The sequence below is a fragment of the Lycorma delicatula genome, chromosome 6 (assembly GCF_047948215.1).
Source record: "Lycorma delicatula isolate Av1 chromosome 6, ASM4794821v1, whole genome shotgun sequence".
In the NCBI taxonomy this organism is placed as follows: Eukaryota; Metazoa; Arthropoda; class Insecta; order Hemiptera; family Fulgoridae; genus Lycorma; species Lycorma delicatula.
The window spans coordinates 130,552,136-130,578,274 of record NC_134460.1 but is presented as its reverse complement, the minus strand read 5'-3'; the positions used below and the strand labels follow the sequence as shown (position 1 = coordinate 130,578,274).

The 26,139-nt window shown below is 28.3% G+C and overlaps 2 protein-coding genes across 2 annotated transcripts; both read left to right on the top strand.

The window, feature by feature from the left end:
- Positions 1-327: 327 nt before the first annotated feature.
- On the top strand, positions 328-9,375 carry LOC142326223 (crustapain-like). The gene is made up of 3 exons (XM_075368518.1): positions 328-656; positions 4,130-4,282; positions 9,163-9,375. The coding sequence occupies exons 1-3, from the start codon at positions 495-497 to the stop codon at positions 9,211-9,213; spliced, it is 366 nt and encodes a 121-aa protein (XP_075224633.1). The 5' UTR covers positions 328-494; the 3' UTR covers positions 9,214-9,375.
- A 112-nt stretch (positions 9,376-9,487) lies between these two features.
- On the top strand, positions 9,488-23,208 carry LOC142326932 (protein CTLA-2-alpha-like). The gene is made up of 4 exons (XM_075369662.1): positions 9,488-9,520; positions 13,921-14,025; positions 15,340-15,489; positions 22,979-23,208. The coding sequence occupies exons 1-4, from the start codon at positions 9,488-9,490 to the stop codon at positions 23,033-23,035; spliced, it is 345 nt and encodes a 114-aa protein (XP_075225777.1). The 3' UTR covers positions 23,036-23,208.
- Positions 23,209-26,139: the final 2,931 nt, after the last annotated feature.

Genomic DNA, 26,139 nt, shown 5'->3' with positions numbered 1-26,139 from the left:
ATTACAATATATAAAGTTTAAAAAATAAATAAAAAACTAAGGCTTCTTGGAAATCTTTGATTTCTTTTTATCTGTTTTCATTTGAATTAATGTTATTGCATTTATATATTTTTTGCTGGGTAGTGGACTATGATCTCATAACTCTTATTACTTAAATTCTTTATTTTATTTAACCTTAGTTTGTATGTGCGCGTGCGCACGTGTGTGTGTTTGTTATTGCATTCATATTTTATCTGGGCTAGTGGACTGTGATCTCATAAATCCTAGCATATATAACTTTATTATTTGACCTGTATATTTAATCTGTTTCTTGGATAATTTGGTTTTCCCCTTGGTATCTAGTTTTTAAAACTGGTACTATATCAGTGTTTTGTAAATTTTATCTGTGGGTTATTTATTCGTGTAGAAGAAAGTTTTCCTCAGTTCATTTGCATTATCAGTGTACTGAAGTATCTTTTAACTAAGTAATTTGTTTATTACAACACTGAATAACAATGTTTCCTTTTATTTCATCTAAGCCTGAAAGGTGTATTTTATTTGCACTATATTTTATATGTTTTTCTGTTATTTTTTCAATATATAATCCAACACTTGCAACGGCTTCACCAGTAGAAAAAGTTCCAGATGAAGCTGATTATAACTGGGAGAATTACAAAGTAAGCTTTTAATGAATAAATATATTTTAATGTTTTTCATTTAGTTAATTAGAAAATGGATTCTGTAATTGATTGACTGGCTACTCTAATATTTTAGAGTAAATACTCATTAAGAAATTGAAATGCACGTAATATATATTTTTTGCAATCTATACGATCAGTATATAGTGGCAGAAGCTATTTTCCAAATTCATAATACTTAATTTAGTCAATTTGGTTTTTTAGAATGTTACTTCTCTGAAAATTATGGAATTAGTACAGTTTCCAAATTCAATTAATTTGAATTACTGTTACTATAAATTTTAGAATTTATACTGTTTTATAATTCTAATAAAAGAGTATTAAATTCCTTTAAAGGAAATAATCAAAAAGCCTTTATTAAATCCACAGTTTTATAAATAATTAGTTGAAAACAATTCTGTGAATAAAATGTTTTCTATAACTTAAAAATATTTTTAATTACTCTTTCAACCATCTTCATTGATCACTGCTTATTTCACTCTGGCATCAGCTGCTGTTATTGCTGGCCTTTTTTTAATTAGAACATACTTAGAATGTGGTTGCATTGAGTTTGGATTGTGCCTGTGGATTTTGTGTACTGTTGTTTTATGTTTTTTATTATTATTATGTTGTGTTATTTATAATGTTGATTTGTATTAAAGATGTGGTCAGTTTTATAAATAAGTGATTGTATCACAGACATAATTCAAATGTAACACACTTTTCATTTCAAGAAAGTAAGTTCTCATTTCATCATTTGTAAGTTTGTCAAATGAAGGAATTAAAATTTTCCATTGCAAACTTTCAGTTTTGTTAAAAAAATATGATGGCGGCTCTCCCATTTAACTCTTCGAGGAACTTCATCCAAGGTCTGTAACATTTCATATTAAACCAACAGCCATGCATGCCCCTTGACGCAGCCCCACTGATTTTTTTACAATTTCTGTGTATTTTTGTTTTTTTAATTTTTTAACAGTAAATTTGGTTTTACAAAATTTTCAAATCATCAAAAAAGAATTTGGTTTTTGTGTATATTAAATAAGTATTTTTCTGACAAGTGTTATAGTGAACTATTACTAAATAAAACTGGAATTTTTTTAACTTTTTGTAGTTTTGTTCAACTTATCTTATACCATTTTTTTCAGAATTAAATTCTCTAAACGTTTTATCTGTTTATTACTCACTTAACAAAGTTATTTTACATCAGACATAAAAAACAGAATTTTTTACCTCAATTTATTGGTTTTCATCTTAGATTTCTCAAAAACTACTATAGATATGGTTCTGAAACCTATTTTATTCAATTTTTTTTTGGGTCAAAATCATAAGAAATCACTAGTTTTGTTTCTTAATTAATGTCCTAAAAATTTCAGTACGACCTCATATCACAGAGTAGCTGAAAAACGAGCGAAATGTTACACTATCCATAACTCACAAACAAAGCATTTTAGGACATATGTTTATACAAACGTTTTCCATTATTTTCACGAGTAGAGTAGGTGATGAAAATCCTGGGAGAACTTTGTAATTACAACTACATATATAATTTTTTTACTAAAAGTCATTAATTTACTTTTCACTTATCTTATTTGTATTTACATAATGGTAATATGTAAATAAATAAGCTTTTCTATTTGATCTCCTAATTTTTTTCATGAGTTTTACTGCATTTTTATTGTTTATTTCTGCCTTGTTTACCAAAGTTTAAATTTTAGTACATTTACTGTTTATTGTGTTATGAACATTGCATGTGTTATAAATCTATTGCAGAATATTGCATGTTAATTAGTCTATTATTTACTGTATTTATTTGTTTACTTTTGATTAAAATTTCTGTAAGTTGTTTGATAAAAACCTATAGTTGCTTATTTTATTTTAAGTTATGTATTCTTTGTAATGAGTTTAGTTTTCTTTTTGTTGTGGGACATAAAAATAAAATTATTTGTTGATTTCAGAACAATGTCATATTGACCAGAAAATAATTTTCTAAATCAATTTAAGTGATTATTCAGTTCTACATTTTTCAGCTGTAGCATATAAACAAGCCCTTCTGTGAACAAATTCTTCAGATGTATGTAAAATAAAGTGTGGTAAAAAAAAGAAACAAAAAAAAATTACATAGGTACGATAGAGAGTCTTTAAAACATTTTCCTAAAGTGCTTGCAAGTTTATAAAAATAATGAGTAAAATATAATTACAGTGATTACATTTTTTTCTTTCCTAATGTATACGTTGCAATCTGTTCAACTAGTGAACAATAAGTAACTTCCCGCACCCCAGGAGATGAGGATGATATATTATATGTATGACATGTAAATGAGGTGTAGAGAAATGAAGTGTACAGACTCATGCAAACCATTACTGAGATGTGTGGTTAATTGAATCTCAACCACCAAATTACACTGGTAACCACTGTCTAGTACTCAAATCTGTATAAAAGCAATTAACTTTTACTAGGATTTGAACCTCAGAACCTTCAACTTTGAAAATCAGCTGTTAAACAATTGTTTTGTGACAAGGTAGCCACCAGACCAGTACAAGTAGGTGGAGTAGCAATTACATTGAAACAAGAAAATAAATAAATAAAATAAAAATATATAGACTCATTGTTTCAGAATTTGAAGATACAAAGTTTAAAAATTAAAATCTAACATTCTTGAAAAAGAATAATATATTGCTATTACAATTAATATCATAATTAATGAAAAATTAAAATTTGAAAATGATAATTAGTTCAGACAAACTGTTAGTTAATTTAATTTTTTAAAATTTAATTCAAGTTTTGCTACGCTCATTCAAGAAAATTAATCAAAATTGTTATTTATAAATTGAATAATATATTATACTATTAGTAAAAAAATTCAAAAATAAATAAAATAAAAAGATTAATAAAAAGCACTTTCTAATCAAACATGAAAAAGTTAATGAGACAAGACAAGAGTTATCAAGTTTACTGTTTACTATTGTTATTTAAAATTGCTTAACTTTTATTAGTTTTAAAAATATATTAAATCAGTGAAGTATTTGGTGTAATATTTGCAGTCTCGGAAACAGAATATAAACCCACCGGGTTGGTCTAGTGGTTAACACGTCTTCCCAAATCAGCTGATTTGGAAGTCGAGAGTTATACAGCGTTCAAGTCCTAGTAAAGCCACTTATTTTTACACGGATTTGAATACTAGATCGTGGATACCGGTGTTCTTTGGTGGTTGGGTTTCAATTAACCACACATCTCAAGAATGGTGGAACTGAGAATGTACAAGACTACACTTCATTTACACTCATACATATCATCCTCATTCATCCTCTGAAGAATTATCTAAACGGTAGTTACCGGAGGCTAAACAGGAAAAAAGAAAGAAAGGAAACAGAATATAAGACAGCAGCACTATAGTTAAGTAATTTGAAGTATTCAATAAATTATTTTCTATAAATATTTATTATGAATGTTACATTCATTTAAATTGTTTCAGAAAAATTTTAATAGAAATTATGTTGAACCAAATGAGGAAGCAGAACGTCATAACATTTTTATTGAAAATGTTAAGATAATAAAAGAACATAATAAAAAATATAGTGAAGGAACAGAAACATATATTCAAGGTGTTAATCAGTTTACTGATAGAGTAAGTATTTAATAATGCAACTAATATTTAATGTTACTTTATTAGGCTTACCTTATTTTTTTGGTTCTATCCCAGGACATATTTCTGAAATTACTTAAAAATGTTAACAGTTTGCTGAAACATTAAACTTTATTTATTCAGTTGTATTTTTCACTAGACATGATTATTTTTAAGAAATGGTTTGTTTGTTCTAATTATGTCATAAAATTCACAACAAAAAAGTTTTGAATTAATTTTTACATTTAGCAGATGCTTAACAGTAGATACTGAAAGTCTACCCCTTTCTGCAGACCAAATGTTCCCCATAATTGAAAAAACTCTCTCAGCTGAAGCAAATATCCCATGCAAAGACATCATAAACTCAACCATTTTAGAAATATTGCAACATGAAATATCAGTCTTTAGAAACACCTTAAAAATTGCTTTCCATTTCTTTTCAGTAGTATCTGATACTTTTTCAGAACTTGAACCACAACCTACCCTTTGGTTTTGAATTACCTGGTTCAGCAATGTATGTTCATCAAATAGGTCATCAACATTTATGGAATCTTTTATAATTTCATTGTGCACCTGTACACTTTCTTCTAAATCGAATAAGGCAATTTCAGTTCGTAAATTTATTCACTGAAACTTACTAACTTTACCAAAACTGGTTCTCCACAACTTTAAGTATAATTGAATTATAAAAGTTGTCTATGCTTGAGAAGAATTTTTGTTCCTGAATATCATTATTTTCTTGTAGAGTGCATTCTTTGGCAGAAGATGGTATAAATTTGTGGGTTTTTCTTATCTGAAGTTGACAAATTAATTCAGAATATGTCTGAAATGTTTCTGTTGCTGTGATAGAATTAGCTTCCAATTTCAGAACTACATTATTAAATAACTGTAGAGTACCATACAAAAATTTCAAAAACAGTTCACTTTCTAGATTTTCAAAAAATCAAATAATAATTTTGGGCATTTGTCACAAGATAAGAAGTATGATTTTAGGCCTTCAAAAATAGAAAGAATTCTTTGTATTGCAGGTAACAAATTAAGGAACCTTTGCTGCTATGAGATAATAATTTTTTGTAATCTGTTTCCACAGATTCACAGAACTATTTAAGTTTCGTTTCTCTTAATGTATATAAGTGAAAATATTTATAAATTTTTATAACAACAACTTCTATGTCCAGGGGTAGAGAATCACATGCTGTTTGTACTGAATTGTGAACAGTGTGAGCTGAACACCCAATTCCTAAAATAGGTCTATCTAAATCACTTTGAACTTTTCTGAACACATTTTCATTCATGTTTCTTTTCACACCACCAAAATTACTTTTAGTGTTATCAACTGTATAATAAACCAAGTTTTCTTCAAGTTTGTATTTTTTCACACACTGTAAAAGATACTGAGTCAAAATTTGAGCAGTTTCACCTGACACTTCATCAAAATTTAAAAATTTAACTTGAATTCCCTCCTTCAGACTGAAATATCTTACAACAATCAGAACAAGTTTTACTTCACTTCTGTTTGAGCTATCCATCGTTACTGTTACATAATTAATGTTTTCCAAAGAACGCAACACATTATTAAATATAAATGCGAAATAACGTTAACAATAATTGCATTGGTTTTGGTTCCAGCAGATGAAAATTTTGGGTCATATAACTTTTTAACCAGTTTAGATGTGCAGTCTGACATTTTGAAACTGAGTTCGTGTCTACCAGTGTGGTATGAAAATTCAGCTTGTTTAGCAGCACACTCCAGATCACTGTTATTGTTTTTCCATCTTTAGCTATAAAAAAATCTCTTATGTTTGCTGTAGCAATAGCATTAATAGCACTCCTATGGTTAGCTGTTTTCATGTGGTCTTGAATATCACCCTTTACTTTATGTGCAACAGAAAATTCTCCAGTACATAGTGTGCAATAAACATGTTCATTGTTTCTATCATTACACAATTTCAAAAATTTATATTCCTGTTGCAGGTTAACATTAAACACACATTTACCTATGCCCATTGCTAAACAATGAGACAAAAAATGAATAAGGATAAAATAATCAAAAATGTGTAGACGAGTTATTTTACACTCTAAAATAATATAAACACACTGCCCCTGTTGTGTTGCCAAAATGACTAAGTAAAAAGTTGTGGTGAGACCGGTAACCACGCCTCTGTGAAAATCGACATCAGCGCTTGCTCCAAGGTCGGCTGAGAGATATACAGCCGTAAGAGAATTTTTAAAACTTGATGTTAAACATGTAGGTCTAAAATTAAAAAAAATCCTTGCCAGTCATAAAATTCTCAAACCCCGGTTATTTTTGCAACCCTGGACAACACTAAAAAACCAGGACTGTCTGGGCTAATTCTGGGACGTATGGCAAGCCTAACTTTACTTATTCAGACTAATAGAACTTATATGTGAGTTTTCATACAGTCACAAAAGTTAAATAACAAGGGGCTTTATGAGTTATCAGGAACCATTTTTTTACTGTATGTGTTGCTGGCATATTTCATTCAGTTTGGTGATACATCAGTTGTTTGGCTGAAAACGAACATTCACAGAATTTCTGTCTACAGAATGACAAGGAAAAATTAGTAAAAAATTATTGCAAAAATTTGGATAATTTAAACTTGTTGTTTGCCATTAATATTTATGTGAAATCAATTTAATTTTTTGGGGAATTATCTTGTTAAGTTCCATTTGCAGCATACTTGGACCATTGAATAGATTATATTATTTTCATTATTGAATAAGTTAAAATTTCATTTGTGAGGAAATAATATTTTACTTGCAGAGATACACAGGTTCAGACAATCTATGAAAAGTAGCACCTTAGTAACTTTTATAGAAAAGGTGATAATTGTTATGGAAGCAATAGGTAGTGGTAGAGTTTTATGAAGACATTGTTCTTAAAGCTGTTAGTAAAGCTTTTGATTATGTGTATTTCAAACTCTTTTCCTAGAAATCAGAGATAATATGTATATTAGTTTTACATTATTGATTTAAATCATTTCCTGTGGCAGGAAGTAATGTGTAGGAACAAATATGAATCCAGAAGAAACTGCACAGGCTAGAGTCCCTCAGTATTCATTACTAGGTTAGAATATATATCAATAATCTACTATCAATAATTAAAAATATTCAAAAATAATATGATATATCATTCGTTATATGATGTTTTGTTATGTTTGATTTATAAGATTAAACAGCTGTTTATTTATAATGGTAATTAAACAGCTTGAAAAAATTGTAACACCTCAAACTTAGATGCCTTTTTTTTGTTAAACTGCAGTAAATTTTACTCAGAAATTATAGAGAAAAATATGTGTAACAGTTAAATATGATTTGGTTTAGATTATTTTCTGAATAAAATATTCTAAAATAATATGTAGAAATATTACTATAATTATTGGTACCAATTTGTAATAGTTTTAGTAGGTGTGCCACAACATCCAGTAGTAGGTTTTACTACACAACAATGATTTACCTTCCATCAAAGATTTAAAAGAAATCATTAGAAATATAAAATTCATTAGATAATAAAATATATTGCATTACTAATATGAAACCATTAAAGGTAGATATTAGTAATGGTATACATGAAGTATTGGTATACATTATTTTACTCATATAGTTTATAATGACTGAAAGCAAATTTGTCTTATTTAATGTAGAGTAAAAAACCTTATGTGAGAGACAGTAGTATTACCTTATTCAATGTTAAGGATGCTACAGCAAATGCAGTATAATAATATACAGGACATCACACACTGTAATGGGTGGATACATCCAACAGAACATATAATTAACCATAATATAGAACATGGGACATATCATTTGGAAAAGTAATTTTAGAATCTTTGATATTTTAGGACACTAGTTTTATATGTTACATTATTCATAATAATAAAACATAAATATATATATATATATATATATATATATATATATATATATATATATATATAAACACACACACACACACACACACATGTACATACATACATACACATACACACATGAGAATATTTATGTTTCACTGTTGCTGACTATATTATATAAAGTTTTTGGTGTGTTAAAATATATATTTTTTTAAGTTATGAGTAAATTATAAAATTTTCATTAGTTTAAATCCTTTTCAATTTTTAAAAGCCAAATTTTTTTTTTGTCTTCAGTTATTTGACTGGTTTGATGCAGCTCTCCAAGATTCCCTATCTAGTGCTAGTCGTTTCATTTCAGTATACCCTCTACACCCTACATCCCTAACAATTTGTTTTACATACTCCAAAGGTGGCCTGCCTACACAATTTTTCCCTTCTACCTGTCCTTCCAATATTAAAGCGACTATTCCAGGATGCCTTAGTATGTGGCCTATAAGTCTGTCTCTTCTTTTAACTATATTTTTCCAAATGCTTCTTTCTTCATCTATTTGCCGCAATACCCCTCTTCATTTGTCACTTTATCCACCCATCTGATTTTTAACATTCTCCTATAGCACCACATTTCAAAAGCTTCTAATCTTTTCTTCTCAGATACTCCGATTGTCCAAGTTTCACTTCCATAAAAGCCAAATATATATTTATTTTTTAACTATGTTAAACTTGGTTTAAATTGGAAATTAATTATTTGTACACATAATAGGATTTTTTAACAAACAGTTTTCAGACTACGTTGTCCAATCTGTACACTAAGAAGAGTGTTTTATCTAACTATGAAATGTATTATTCTTTCTGTGCAGGAAACATTGTAATTGTGATTATAGTCTTTTAATTAACTAGCTCATTGACTTCAAGTTAGTAGGAAATTGATGAAAGATAAGCTGACTTACTACTCTTACTCTTTATTTCTCCTGTCTTTTATAATTAATATAATACAGTATGTTTTTCTTTCAGAAACCTGAAGAATTGAAACATTTGACTGGTTTACGTACAAAGAAACATTGACTATCAAAAGAACCATGAATACAATCCTTTATTTTACCTCTTTCAATTAAAAAAAAAAAAACATTTCTTAATTTCTTAGAAGCTTATGATTAACCGCTAAATTGTTTGATTATTTTAAGATTGTAAATAGTAAAAAATAAAAATAAATTGTTTTACTTTTAATTTGTTTCATTTTATTTTATTTTTATTCTGTTGAGTTAATGTATTTGAAACTCTTATTCAAAGGGGCTGTCATCTGGGATAGATAGTAGCTCTTTATGTCTGTTTTGTGATGATGAGTAATAGTACACAATTAGTTAAAATTTATGTAATTTTTTTTTAATTTTTTTATATCTAATAAACATGTATGTACATCTACATGTGTGCATGTGTGTGTGTGTGCACGTGTGCGCATGTGTGTGATTTTTCATGAACAATAAAGATGTGTGTGTGTGATTTTTCATGAACAATATTGAAATTAATGTTGGAAATTCTGGCAAAATTACATATTTTGCCAGAATTTTCAACCATTAGTACAAAAAAGATTGGGAAATATTAATTCTGCTGGAAGTGAAACTGAGTCAAGCTTAGAAATTGAGAGTTATTGACCTATCACAGAAGATAGTTCTATGGAAAGTGCAGATGAAACTGGTTAGGATTTATTGTATTGAATGTTTAATTATTTAATAAATTAATAAAAACATATTACTGTATTTTATTTTTTATTCTGCAGCTGTATCCAATTTGTTGTAATAACATAACCTATATGTCCAAATTATCACATCAGATTAGAATGCTGTGAACTATGATACCGTCTTAATGAAAACATTTACTTAATTAAATTATTGTAATTAATTGCAGGTTAAATGTATTTCATTATAAATACAGTATTTTTAATTGGTTATTACTGTAATCAGAAAGAAACTACAGTTTCCAAAAAATACAGCAATCTCTCTTTAATGGACAACATTTCTTGTTTAGAACAAATTGACAAGTATGTCACTTTGTTCAGCAGGACTAAGCCCACCTACCCAGTTGGTCTGGTGGTGAACTCGTCATCACAAATCAGCTGATTTTGAAGTCAAGAGTTCTAAGGTTGAAATCCTAGTAAAGGCAGTTACTTTTATACAGATTTTGAATACTAGATCGTGGATACCGGTGTTCTTTGGTGGTTGGGTTTCAATTAACCACACATCTCAGGAATGGTTGATTTGAGACAATATAAAACTACACTTTATTTACATTCATGGTTGGGTTTCAATTAACCACACATCTCAGGAATGGTTAATTTGAGACTGTATAAAACTACACTTTATTTACATTCATACATATCTTTCTCATTCATCCTCTGAAGTAATACTTTATGGTGGCTCCAGAGGCTAAACTGAAAAAAAAGGACTAAGCCCAGGCGGTACTGTTGTGTTATATCTCTATCTCTGTCTATAGCCAAACAGAACAACAGTACTGCTGTCCTCTACGAATATGAACTTCAATTTGTTGGTACTATAAATAATACACACTTTCTGAGTAAATATTATTTACCTTGTAGTGTTTGCTTAATTCAGAAGTAGTTTTGATAATATGTAGCTAATTTTTAACTGGGTGTGCCACACATGATCTTATACACAAGGATGCAATTTGTATATAAATAATTCCATATTTCTGTTAGATGTATTATTACACAACTCCCCAAAAAGGTATGTAATGTATTTAGGGTGTACGTATGTTTCTTTGTTCCACCATAGCAGCTCAGTGGCTGAACCAATTTAAGTGCATAACCCCCCCACATTGGAATCCTTACATTACGGGAAGTGCTATAAGTTATATAAAAACATGTGTGTGTGTATATACATATTAAACAAATTTAAAAAATTTAAAAAAATTTTACTATACATAAATACTATATACAAAATTGACACCTGCATGCTCTTTAATTATCTTATGTTAGAAATTATCCTACATTAAGCGTAATGTTTTTGTTGGCAGTCATTTTTTAATTTTTTTTAATATTTACTTCTTATTTACAAACTTTTAAGTAAACCATTCAAATATAACTTTAATTTCTGTTCTAGCATGGGTGTAATTCAGAAGTAATTCATCCTCAAAAATTTATTTGATTTGCCTTCAACATTATCGTTATACTACTTTTCAAATGTTATCTAATTTTTACTTAATTAATTTTAAGTTGTATTTTAATAAGCTTTTAACTGAAATGTTTTCTATCCTGAATGGTTTGTAAATGTTACAATGCAATAGAAAAATGTTGATTTAGAGTTTAATGTGATATGTAAAATGCATCATTTTACCACTCTGGTATACATTCATTTCTCTTATAAAATAAACAATGTGGTTCTAGATTTATTAATTTAATTTATATATTTTACATCGTAAATTTTTATGCTCTTATAAAACATTTGTTCTGACTACTATTCTTTTCAGATGGGGAATAGCTGAGCATGATTTAATTAATTTTCTTTTTTACATTCTAATAGTACAGGGATACTCCAAAACTGAATTCTCATTGACTGTTTGGAAGTAAACCTGTTGCTATAACGATGTGCATGTGTAATAGTTGACAGTAACCTCACTATAAACCCATTGGCAGATGAATCTCCTACTAAAATCCATTAATAGTTGTGATGGGAATAAATAAGTAAAAGCACAGTGAAAAACTGGTGATAGAAATTTGAATAGGAGCAATCAGATTTTTGTGATAAGGGATGGAAAGGTCTTTTTTTGGATGATTAATCCACCATATAGCTGGAAGCTTGCACATCAGAATATGAAATGGAAATTTTGTAGCATATGAAAAATGCCATACCTAACCAGGACCTCCGAATGAAAGTTTGGGTACTACCACTTCCCGACAGAGATAGGCATTTAATTGTGACTTATGAATTTGCTCAAGAAGTTGAAAAATTGAGCACAATAAACATTGCTTAACTATATCTTGAGTTTCAAATTTATTCTACAGATTTCAAGGGTAAGTCTATTAAATTTTGACATTCAGGTTTCCTGAATTTTTTATTGGTTCCAAAGGAATTTGTGTAAAATACTTAAACAATAATCATAGTAGCCTCAATACCCCTTAAGGAGTATAATAAAATGGGGAATGAATATCCTGATTTTCCTTCTGCAATGTAATTTAGACAGTATTCAGGTCGTTTTCGTTAGGGCAGGGACCAAGGAACAGCCTAAGCAATGTGTACATATTCACTTAACTGCTAAGGCAAAAATAATCAAAAAAGCATTATTAAATGATGAAATAATGTGGCTCCAATGTTTGGGAACCGCATTAACAAAATTTATTGAAACTGAACCAAAAGGACATTAGATGTTTATTGTAAAATGCTAAAGAGCATTGGAGGCCAAGTAAAAAAAAGAAAAATGTGAGATGTTCCATGAAGGATATTTTTGTTAAAAAACAATGCAAAACCTTCTAAAGGTGGCTCAAGACTTTAGTAAAGCAGTTGAAGTGGAAGATTTTTAATCATTTACCTACAGCATACGTGGGAAATGAAACTGTAAATTTTTAGCATATTAAAAGTGCCATGCCTGACTGGGATTTGAACCCAGGACCTCTGGATAAAAGTCAGAGATGCTACCAATCCACCACAGAGATAGCCAGTTTGAAGACATATAATTTACTGATGGGCTCAGCGAGTCCAACAACTAACCTCAGGTCCTTCTTGTTAAAGGAAGAAGATAATGCCATTATTAAGTCAATACAGCTTGAATTTCTCCTAACTTTCTACTTGGTATTTTTCAATATCAATATTGATAATATTTAAGGCATAATATTTATCAATATTATGCCTTTTATTGAGTTAGAGTGCAACCAAAGTGGTTTCACTGCGTAGCGATTGATTACGAAAATGTCTCTATAAATTGATCTGTTTGGATTTTAATAATAACAGTATCAAAGGTATATTTTAAATACTGCTAACAAAAATTATTTTTATTTTGTTTTTTTTTTTTAACTGCAATTCTGATTGCAACCATAAAAATTAAAAAGAATGTTACAAAAATACTACAAGACTTACTGGAAGTGTTACTCTTTTTATCTGTTATGTATTAGTTAATCTCATTCTTTTAATATATTTCATTGTAACAGTGGATTGGAATTTTATCATTTATAAGTTTATTCTTTTTACTAATTAATAATTATATACTGTAGGAATTCATTGTTTTTCATTTTAATTTAAGTTTCAGTGTTGATAAGTTTTATATATGATAATTATTTTTTGAAGAAGACAATTTTCCTCAGTTCATCTGTGTAACAGCTGGTAACATTAATCTATTGTATTATCTTTTAGAAAACTAATTTTTTGTGTTTACATTCATCCTTAGAAAAATGTGACATTTCATTAGAATTAAAACATCCTGACGAGTCAGATTGTAGCTGGAAGAATTACAGTGTAAAGCTTGCAAAAGTATTTCTCTTTTAGTTAATTAAAAAATAGTGATTCTGATTGTAATTTAGGAATAAATTAACAATTATAAAATATAAAATATCTCTTACATAATTTTGAATTCTTTACAATAATAAAGAAAAATATTTTGAGGAAAATGTAACATAATATTCATTGTAAATTATGCAGTACTCAATTATTACGTTATCATTAAATATTGTGATTATAATATTTAAGATTGAAGATATTTTCTTTTGTTTCACCTATGTCAGAAATGTATTATTTTTTTATACTTATATCTTGTATTTATTATCAGATGTCTAATTTAACAATATTAATAGCTTCCCCTTTAGAAAGATGTGGCAATTTATGTAAAGAAAAACTTCCAGATGAATCAGAATATAACTGGGAGAATTACAAAGTAAGTTTTTTAAAAATATTTTTTTTTTTAGCAATTTGTAGATAAATTCTGTGTTTAATTTCTTTAAACCTAAACCAGTTGGTAAATGTAAAATGTCACAGACTTTCAATAATTGTATGGTATAATAATTCCAGAAACAGCTCTAAAAATTCATATTCATGTTTAATTTATACTCTTGATTTGTAAATAAGTCATTATTATAATAAATCATTAACATAATCTGAAGAATACATTTAACTCTAAGATTGTGAAATCAGGGGGGTTAAACATCATCTTTATCTTAAGTCTTTATGGTTTAACCAACTTACATTTAGGTGCAATCAATAGGATAAAATTTTAATAAATTCTCTTGGAAACTTGTAAGTGGGAACACTTAATTAAAATTTTGTGTTCCTTATAATAGCAGTGAAAAGTATTTTGCAGAAAAATAAAAAAGTAACACATAAAAAATGTTTGTTTATAAAAAATGATGTCATGGTCTAATATAAGGTATAACAACATATTCGTTTGTAAGGAATGGTGTAAAAATAAATGCTCTCATCAAAAAACATAACTTTTAAATTATTTTGAAGATGCATTGTGTTGAAGCCAGTTAAAAAAATTTATCTTTAAAAAATTATTCACTGGTTTGATTGTAACTATTCAATTTTGAATATGGATAAAATAGTTGCATTGTGGTTCTTGGGTATATATAATATTGATAATCATGTTGTTAAAATTACTATTAATCATAGTGGTGGTATATCTGTTTCCCGTAGTTTGAAATTTCTGGTCGTTAAATGACAGATTTTTGTGGGATGATCAAACTGCAACGAAATCAAGCCAATTGTTTTGCTTTAATATATCTTAATAAATTGATAAGCTTGCTAACATTATAAAATTTTAATTTATTATGACTAAATATATTCCCACCACAAATATAATATCATCTTATGAGGTCCCTTTAAAAAGTCAGAACTAGTTTTCAAGTTACTTAACTGGGCTGATAATCATTGTTTAGCGCCTGTAAATAAGAACTATACATAAACATAGTAAACAATGTAAATGCATATATCATATATGATTTATCATTATTATATATTTATATTTATTTTGTAAGATATTTGAAAATTATTTTCAAATAACATTTTTGTAGATCCATAAAAAAAGATAAAATGATCAAAGAAAAACATTAAAGAAGAAATTTTAACATTTATTATATCTTTTATAAATATATATTAATGAAAAAAGTTATAAATAAATATAATTAATTATATGTACTTCTATATTTAACAGAATATTTATGTATGTTTAATGCATTTAATTTTTTTTCAGAAAAAATATAATAAACATTATACACCAGAAGAGGATGCTGAACGTCATAAAATTTTTAATAAAAAAGTTGAAGAAATAAAAAAACACAATAAATTATATAGTGAAGGAAAAACTTCTTATATACAAGGTGTTAATCAGTTTACTGATAGGGTGAGTATTGTTTTATATATTTTAAAGTGAGAGTTTTTTTTTAATAAAACAATGGATTAAATATTCTGAGAACTCTTTCTACACAGCGTTTTATTTCCAGATTTAGAAAGAAGCGTTGGATGGAGAACATTGACAAAAAATTGGCTTCAAAGTAAGGTTTTCTTTTTATTTCTTTGTAGAAAAAGATATTTTATCAGAGGAACCTTCTTTAAATTTTAATTAGCTCCATTTTCTGCAATAAAAATATTTGCTTTAAAAAAATGTTTTTTGTTAAGTCTTTAATTTTTTGTTACTATCAACCTCACCATATAATATGTATCTACAACATTTGAATGAAAAATAACTATTTTAAGAAATAAATATAAAATGAAAAGGAATTTAAAAAATCTGTTAATTTAAAAGAGGTTAACTTACTAGTGTAGAGTATAAAAAAATAAAGAGGAATTGTTAATTCAAGAAATATTAATTATCAAATGGTATGGATTAGTAACCAAAATAATTAAAATATGTCATCTGATTGTACAAAAGCAGACACTATTTTAACAAACATTTTCATACTGCAGCAGTAAAATGTATTATGTAAATAAGAACATGCTGTGAGATAAAAATTTAAACTGAATATTGTTAAATTATTCCTGGGCTAAAAGAAGCCTAAGTGATGAGTAGCATATTTGTATCATATAGGTTTGTATCATATATCACAGTCATATATTCATATCTAGATCACTTATTAACCATTCTGTAGTAAGATCTTAAGTACAGTAGATTTGTTGAATGCATTGTGTTGGAGATTCAATAAGGTGTAAGAAGGCACTGTGATTTGATATCAGTATGTTGGGTTGACTATTTTTGTAGCCACTGATCATTTTTTAAATAGGGAACTTGTTACTAGTTTCTCAAATATATTGACTATTTTATTTAGTCTAATGACTACTTTATTTATGTAAACAACTCTATTCTCTTACGTTGAAATGATTCTTTGTAATTATTTGTTTACTTATGCTATTTACTAATTCCTATAATTTAATTCCTAACTGCTTTCAGTATAAAATTTGTATTTATTCCAATAACAAAGCAGAACAGATTGTGCAATCAAATATTCCTTTACTTTAAAATGTTTTCTTTGCGATCACCCTTTGTGTTATCACACTGACATTAGCTGATGTTTTTGCAAGCAGTTCTTTTTTAATTATGCAAACCAATATTTAGAATGTAGCTGAAGAGTGTGTGGTATGAATACATAAATTTAGTAATTTTTATATTTTTGGTGTGTGTTATATTTATTTATATATTTCATAAACTTCAGGTATGTTAAGATTTGGTTTCTTTTTAATAAGTATAGAATATTGAGATTATTGTCATTGTAGATGGATTTTTTATTTGTGTCTGTGGTGGTTTGCAGATGTTGACTCTGTGTTGAGTAGTATTCACAGAATTCATTGTATCTTTGATTAAAATTGCATACCACTTGACCAATGTAGAATATTGTGCAATTAGTACAGTTTTTTTTAATATTTCATGGGCATAATGCTTAGTTGTTGATCATATTCTGTGTATAATGATTTGTTTATTTGTTTGAAGGCTACATTGTAACCAGATCTTTTAAAAATTTACAAGCTATTTTCTTCAAGTTCTCTATGTATTTTTTATTATTATGATTATGATTTTTTTTGTTTTTATTTTTTTTTTTAAACTTTGTAAATGATTATGTTATTATATTCATTTTTGTATACTAGGTGTTGAGTTCTTCTATATGGTTGTCAGGTGATGTGTGAATTGAGTAGTCTATAGATCGTACTTCTAAAACCAGATACTTTATGTGAAGTTACTGTTATGTGAAATGAAAGTGTCTATCATTACTTATTTTCTGTACATTTTGAAAATGTGTTTCTGTCGGTTAATTTTTGTGAGTTGAGATCAAGAAAATTAACTTTTTTGTTGCCTTTGTACTTTGTTCTAAAGCTCAATTTAGGTTGCATTATGTCTATCTATGATAATAGTTAATAACATTGTCTTCGAATACCTTGGCTCAATAAGACGACTGTTTTTTTTTTTCAATTACTAATAAACTATTTTACTTTGATTTAATTTTCTTTACACATCTTGACTGATTGAAATAAGTGATAACTTAGGTTTTCCAACTGTTAGTTTCTTCCCCTCAAATTAGTGACAGTATGGCAGAACAACTCTCTGGCACCAGTCCAAAAAGCAATTCCCATCCATCCAGATATAAGTGGTTTTAGCAACTACCTGGAACCCCACCTTCAGTCCACAAGTCATATAATTATGTAGCCTTGTAAATTACATAATGCTGCAACATCCTCCCATAAGCAGTTGCTATAAACATGAGAGATATGCTTGATTCAATATGTGCTTAATAAACTTGCAGCCTGTTTTTAAAAATGAGTTTAAATTTACCTGAGTCATGAAAGAAGCCAGTATTATCATAGTTTAAATGCAGGCATGGTAGTATTACCTTTCACTGAATCTTGGAGTTCATTGAAAAAAGAAACTGTTAATAATACCTAGGTACACTTGTACTCAAGTCCTGATAATATTTTGGCATGTATTGAAAGTGTGTAGTATGTCTAGGCATTACTACTTTTCCCAAAAACATACCAGTTTGCACCACTGGGTTATTTAATTTTCTCTAAAGATACAACACATTTTGTAAAATAGAAACTGGAGTATTATTTAGCTTATTGCTAATCTTGCATGGCTAGGGTGTATTTATGGCAATAAGCTTGAAGTCCATTCATCACTGACTTTTATGTTAAAAATCTTTTAACTTAGAAAATAGATGTGCTTTGTACTAAGACATTTCCATCAATCTTTTTATTTCATCCTCATTGCCCTTGGATTTATTTTACCAATAAATTTTCACTTTGTTGGAGATATCATTACATTTTTTATAAAAATTACTTTACTTTTCACATTCAAATAAAAAATGTAAACATTCAATAGCGGTAAATATTATATAGCAACACAGTAAAATAAATTTCCAAGAACTCTCTAACAACTATTTGATGGAATACAGTCATATTCTAATAAGAAACTAAAACATGTTTCAAGAGAGATGGAAAGGAAACCAATACTTAGTTGTAGGGTGTGTCATCATTGTGCTTGGTTCGTAAGGAAGTTGTAAGCAATTCTCACTCAGATCTGTGTTTGGTCTCACGTCATCTGCAGCAAAAATTGGATTTCACTCCTATCCAAACCAAGCATTATGTCAACAAAAGAAGCACCAGCAGTTTTTCTGGATTTTTTTTATTCTAACAGAACCCTGTTTTACAATCCAAAATAAATTATTCACAAAATAAATTATTTATTTGAAGTAAATTATTCATATTATACAGCTGTATCAGATTCTGTGTCAATTAATTAAGTAATTAAGAAGTTAACAGTACATGCATTCACACGTTCAGTTTTATTCAATAGAAACTAATGAAATACCTGTTCTTAGCGAGGGCAAATGTAGAATCTTTATGCCCCCTCTATTATATTTCTTTATCCTATTCAGTTTTAAAGACTACTTTATTTCTGTAAATTACACAGTTTATACAGCAAATTCAGATCTATGAACAGAGCTAATGAATAGTTATCTAATGTCAAGGTCTTGTTTCTTGCATGATACTTATATTTAATGTTTACAGGACTCTCAATACACAAATTAGAAGTGCAAAACCACTTTTACTGGTTTAATACTTTAAGGATGGTTAAAAGGAAAATTCCAAACATACATTTTCATAATTTTTAATTAGCATCTATGCCAAATGATCTTATTTTCAGTTCTATGTGTTAGTTAAATATAAACAGTTACCAGAGAATTATGCTTATTCTGTTCAAGATTTACTTCGATCATGCATGGGTGCATAGTTTTCCATAGTTACTCTTTTTATTCATATGGGACTTTCTTCATGTTTCATATGAGTTTACAATATCTGGATGTAAATTTAACATACATTACCAATTACTTTGTTAGAATTATTTGTTTATTCTTCATTCTTGTTTATTTTATCATAATATTTTCTAGCATGTGTTTACATCTTCACTGGTATATATGTTTTTTGTTCTGCTTGCCTTCTCTGTAAGAAAATAGAAATATAAAATTTATCTATGAGAGCTTCAAACTTCTTCAAAACTTTAGTTTATTTTGAAATCATCTCACCATCTTCAATTTCAGGAAACCCAAATATTTAGCCATTGCGATTTCTATTTGCTTTAGACCTTACAAATTTAGCTGTAAATTGTCCCTCATTCTGGTTGATTTTAGTGATTTTCCTGTAAAATTAAGTGCTATTTTGCTGCTTGTTGCTACTTTTTCATCAGCATAGAAGACAGCTATCACTCATTCACTAACTTTAAGAACTGAAAGTTCAGGCATGTTAATTAATTACCCAAGAATTAACCAGTCTACTGCTGTTTTCTTTGCCAAACTCTTTTTATGAAGTATCAGAACATAAAATCACTCTGAGATTACACCTTCATCATTTATCTCTGTATAATCATCACAAAAGTCATCTGTAATTATAATTTTACCAAGTGGAATGTTCAAATCTTCTTCCTTTAGAGAACAATTGGTTCCTCTCTGTATTGCATTCTAACAGCAAAGCTTCCAAAAATGAATGTGTCAGAACAGACAGCCTGGTTATGGTTACTCTTATTATTATTAGGACCTGTGTGTGGAGTTTATGATAAATCCAATACTTTGATGGAATTCAGTGGAATCCCAGAAAATAATATTCTGCATTTTTAAATCCAGCTTTGACATTTTCTACACAGTTTTTCTAAACCAAACCTTTCATAAGTTTTTCAAAAAGCAAGGGAGGATTCATTTAGGTACAACATTTTCTTCTAAAATAAATACAATAAAATATTAGTAAGTTATTCTAAAATAAACAGAATAAAATGTCCTAGTACTATCTTCAATTTGAGTAGGATTTCTCTGCAGGCTTTCTTCATAGGTCCAACACTACATTGAGAAGCTGCATTGAATGTGAAGGCAAAAGTATTAAAGAAAGTCTCTTTCTGAGCATAATCTTGCTAATTTTATTGAAAGATGAAGGCTTAAGTTGATCATCTTAACAAAATCTTCTTATGAAGAAGAAAACGCAGTTATGAAGTTTGTGTAGCCGAAGGGTGTAAGGCGACAGTTGGCCGTGCAGTCTGTACCCAATTTTAAAAAATTGATATTGTCAAATAAACGAGAGGATACAATTGCATCTTGGGAGGACTGTTTTCTATCTATGACTTCTTTAAATTTAATACAGTTCTTTAAATTTAATACAGTGTTATGTGGCACTGTAGTCCCATCAGCAGGAACTGCAAACATATTGATATTTGAGGAATTCGTGACTTCCTCAGGTTATTTTCTGCTGCATGTAACAATCACTTTTTAGCATCCCAGGTTGCACTTAAGCTAGTCTTGTTATAGTTTGTGACATTTCAGAAAGGAACTATTTGAACTGTTTCCTTTAAATGATTAAAATATTTATTAATTGTTTTAGGAAATACTTATGCATGACATCTCTTTTTATTTTAGCAGATTAGCAGATTCTATGTGATAAAGCATCTTTGAGCCTGTTTACAAACTCCCAGCTAAATCGAAAAGAGAAATGTTATTCTTGAATTTTTAAACAAAGTTTCTCTGTGATATAAATACCCTTTAATAAATTATCTTATTGTAAAAATATCAAATGGGTAACTCTACCCCTAACAAAAAACTAATTTATCAATAATGATTACATCTTCACCTTCAGTGAGCACTGTTTGACCTCAATACATTTTATGTAGTACCAATCTTCCGGAAGCTTTTGTAATGACTGTTAAGAACTATATATGGTACATTAATGTTTTTAACAGTTTCCCTAAGACGATCATATACTGTCAACACAAACACACAATCAAAGTATGTTTAACTGGTAACTTTTTTAAGGTTATTTTTATACACAAATATGTCATTCACTGTTAATTTCAACAGCAGTGCTCCTGACATTAATGTATGAAAGGCTATGGAATAAATTCAAAATATTGCCAGTGGAAAAATATCATAGCCATTAAATAAATATAAAATAAATCGTAATTAAATATTTGTGTTTCATAATTTGCTCACTGCAACAGAGTGTTTCTTTTTTGGTAATAATCTCTTTGTTTGTTAGCCTTCAAAAGATCTACTGCATGGAATTAGACTGTAAACTTTTAATGCTTTATCACAATTTAGAATCTTATGTAGCTTCTGAATTAATTAATTTTCTGGGTTTCAATCTCTTAATAAATTGACTCATCCTCCAGTAAGAATTATAAAGAAATTGATTAAAATAATTACCATTTAGTTCTCTTGTATGACTACTAACAACCATTTCAGGAGTGGTTAGGTACGGTAGTCCAAATCTTTTTCAACATCTTATTGAATTACTTTGAGAGCCACATCGTAGTTTTTATCAACAAAATATGAAGTACATAATAATCCAACTCCACCTTTTAAGGAGAATGGTTCCTGAGGTGTGTCACAATATATCAGAGTTATCAAATGTGCTGAATTTCAAGTTTCTGCTACAAGAAGTACATATGTTTAGAAAATATAAATTTAGTCCACTTAACTCTCTCTTGGAAATTCCTAAGCTTAAGATTATGCACATTATTAATGTAATTAAACTAAACATTCTAGGAAAATTTGACCGGAATTAGAGTAATGGATGCTGGTTTAGAATAATTAGTTTTCAACCTCATAGGGGTGAGTGAAGAAAAGTTTCCTTTGGTGTTACGATTCATGTTAGGATGCTAGGATTCAAGTTTCAGTCCTTTTGTCTCAGTATTCCTTTTCAACCCATATGTAATTTTCTCTCCAAACAATTTTAGCTAAATATTGTTTTTCTCCTCCTTCAACATAACACAATGTATTTACAGTCCATATATTTTACTTATTGCAAATATCAGCTCTCTCTTACTTTCAACCAATGATTTTGCTTTTAACAGTATCTTCAAAATTCTCTATTTTTCCATTATCAATTAGCTTACTTTTGCTGCTTTATGTTGTCTATCTCTTTCATTTTTCAAATAGCAACACATTCCTTCTGAATACTATATGGCATTCTAATTATACAGAAGCTTTTTTAAGGTAGCTAGAATTATTTCTAAGTTAATTACAAATTCAGTTTGGAGTTATACAGTTAATAAAGTAACATTCTTTAACTAATGAAACGAATAAATTTTTTCATAAATTATTTCATCAAGTCTTTCCACTCCAATGATGAGTGATAGTAATGATAAGCCTCTTTCATTTGTTATAATACATGATGCATCTGTTTGCTTCTGACTGACACATGAACACCCTCACCAATTCATGACCTTGATGATGATCTATTCATGAACTAGATCATGACCTTGTATGCTCTATAGAAGGAGCACATACATGTCATTCTGTACCTATTGCGTTTAATGTTTCCTCTCTTATCCTTAATTAATATGAAATTACATATTTTTATTTCAGAAACCTGAAGAATTGAAGAATATTTCTCATCTTCCACCTAAGAAAAATTGTGTTTGAGGTTTCATGATTTGTATGGGTTTTAATGCTTTTTATTATAAAATATTGCCATTTTATTTCTTTTTAGAGGTATATGAAATAGAGATAAGGTTTTCAATTGTATCTATGAAAATTTAAGATTACAAATATAAAGAAAAAGAACAATATAAAAATGACAAATTGCATTTTAATTTTTATTCTTTAACTTTTATTTTCTTTAATCTGTTCATTTTATGCCTTCAAAACTCTTAATATGGAGGGACTGTAAGGGTAGATAGAGTTTCTACCATGTATTTTTTATGGTTATTAATTACAGAACATATGAAACGGGAGAGTTTGTCTTAGTTTGTTTACATATCACTCTTGAATGTGATATGGGAATGAGATCACTATACATTATAAAAAAATCTTCAAACACACCAGTAAATTTTGTAGAACCATATGTAACTTCAGCACCAAATGATAATCAAGAGCATATGTCTTTGGATCTAAAAATCTCAACATATGAATGCCAACTTAGTTTTAAAATTTAAAGAAAATCTACCTAAACTGACACTTATGTACAACTGTTTTAATTATCCTCTGCAATATGAACTTTTCAGAATCACACTGTACAGAGTAGTAACATTGCACATAATAAACATTTTCTGTAATTGTCAATAATGGTAAGTAATGCAAATTAATTTGGTTACTTCAAAATATTTTCATTTGATTTGCAACAATCTTCAGTCTTTAAAACCATACTCAAGTAGGTTATTTTTTTTTTAATGTAAAATTTTGTTTATTTTTTATTTAGAAAATATACAGCAATTTTATTTTTTAACTTTCATTATACAAAAGGTGCAAATCTTAACTTCCAGAAGTAAAAATAAATACGATAAAAACTTACACTTTCAACTACAATAACTATTATAAATTGAAAAAAATGAGAGGAAAATTAAGTACAGTTTCTCAATGTAAAGTATAACAAAATTAGCAAATCATAATTATAGAATGTCAATAATTAATTATTATAATATATTTAAATAAGCAATATACTTAATAAATGCAGCATTACTGTATTTGGATAAATAATACATATCAGTAATAAAATATATAAAAAATAAATAAAAGAAACTAATAATTAAACTTTTTTATATAAGCCAGCTTTTGAGATTATTTGCTTCAACACTGTGTTAACATAAAAAATTCCTGTTTTTCAAAAATACATTTTCAAACTTCATCATCATTACTATAAACATAGGAAACTGTTCCCTTTCATCCATAAAACTGGAACACCCAAAATACATGTGTACCACTACAATTACTCATAGAGGTTTATAATTCAAAACAAATCTCACTAAAAGATTATCAGGATGAACTACATAAAATGGAATATTTCATTGAAGTCTATTTTACAATAGAACACTAATAAACAAACAAATCATCTAATGAAATTCATAACACTTGCTGCTTATGGTGACAACTACACTGGAAAGTTGTTATGCTTTTCTGGTATTGGTTTTTTATATAAGTTATGTATTGGATACATGCAACAAGTTTAAAAAATTTAATAAAATTGACATTTTTTAATTTTTTCTACTCTCCCATCCCTAAAATCAGTTCTCAGATTTTTTTAAGTTTTCTACATTAAAAAAGTTACCTAAGATTTATATTTTTGGGGTGGGAGTGAATTATGATGAAATTTTATTGTAATATTATTATTAAAAATTTTGATCAGTTTCCCCACCTTCAATACTGTTCCCAAATTATTATTTTATTTTGTCGCTTGCATTTTCCTATACTTAGGAATATATTTCTAAAAAAATAGTGATAAATATGCAATAAGTACAAATTTTTTTTTTTATTTTTGAAGGAGGGAGAGAATTTGGGGGCAGATTTTTTTTAAGTGATAAGATAAGCACGTATGCATGTACTGAACTTAGTGGTGTTATGTTGGCAAAATTTTGAGAAAATTGATCCCAAAGAGACCATCTACCTCACCCAGTGTTGATATTGACCAGAAATTTATACCAACAAATTTCCCCATATACATGAGTCTGTGCCAAAATCCATGAAATCAGTTTATCCATTCAAAAATGGTTAAACTTCAAACACACCAAAACATGTTTTTTGGGGTTGCTGGATCATGAAATGTTAGGAAATGAAACAAACCCATAACCCATTTCTTGACTGATTTCTTTACTTTCTTTATTGTAGCATAGCTCTAGAACTATCATGCCAGGAAAGTAAAATTATACGTATACAAATAATGGATTCACACAATATAAAGAACAGATTTACCAGTAAAACGAAATACTTATAAAACAAAAATCAAAATTTAGTTTTTGTCTACATCTTATTTACATGAAGCATTCTAAGTGAATAAAAATTACTTAAATCACACTCACTGTTTGAACGTACTGTCAACAATAAAGAGGTTTATAAAATAATCTAGACATAGACCACATCTGCCAGTATGAAAAAACTCAGCACTCCTTACCGAAGTAGCTTGATTTAAATTTAAAGCTAGCTCAGGCTTTTCAGTCACATTTTTGTAACTTTCGCCTTCAAATGAAGTGTATCGAAATTGATGTAAAAACTGAGATTTTACTATTAAGAAATACTCTTAAAATTATTAAGAGGATCAGACTTTTAATACAGAACGAAAATAACTTGAAGCCAATGAAGAACGAAAGCTGGCTGAGACGCAGGTAATGATATTACTTAAAAATAGTTCGTTGAAGTGAATTTTTAAAAACGGTTCAGTATATCAGTATTATTAATGTTTGAATGACTCATTTCTGAACAGCCATCTATGTCATTCTTTCAAGTAGTCAAGCTTCGTTGTATGTAGCATAATGAAAGTAACAAGGTGTCGCACACCCAGCGTTGCGCAGTGGCTCGTCACAATATCCTTTTCCCACCATGATGTTTAAATTCGTTTATGTGGTTGGCGCACAAACAGAAGCAAGACATCAACATGATTAAAGGCAGAATTATCAAAAATAAACAAACTTTTGAAACATAAAAGAATAAAATTTATTGACGTATATGAAAATTGGCGTCGAAATGTGAATTTTTATTCTAATATTTATAAATAGGAAGTGCCGTACTCACGTGTGTGTGTACACGCACTTCCAAAT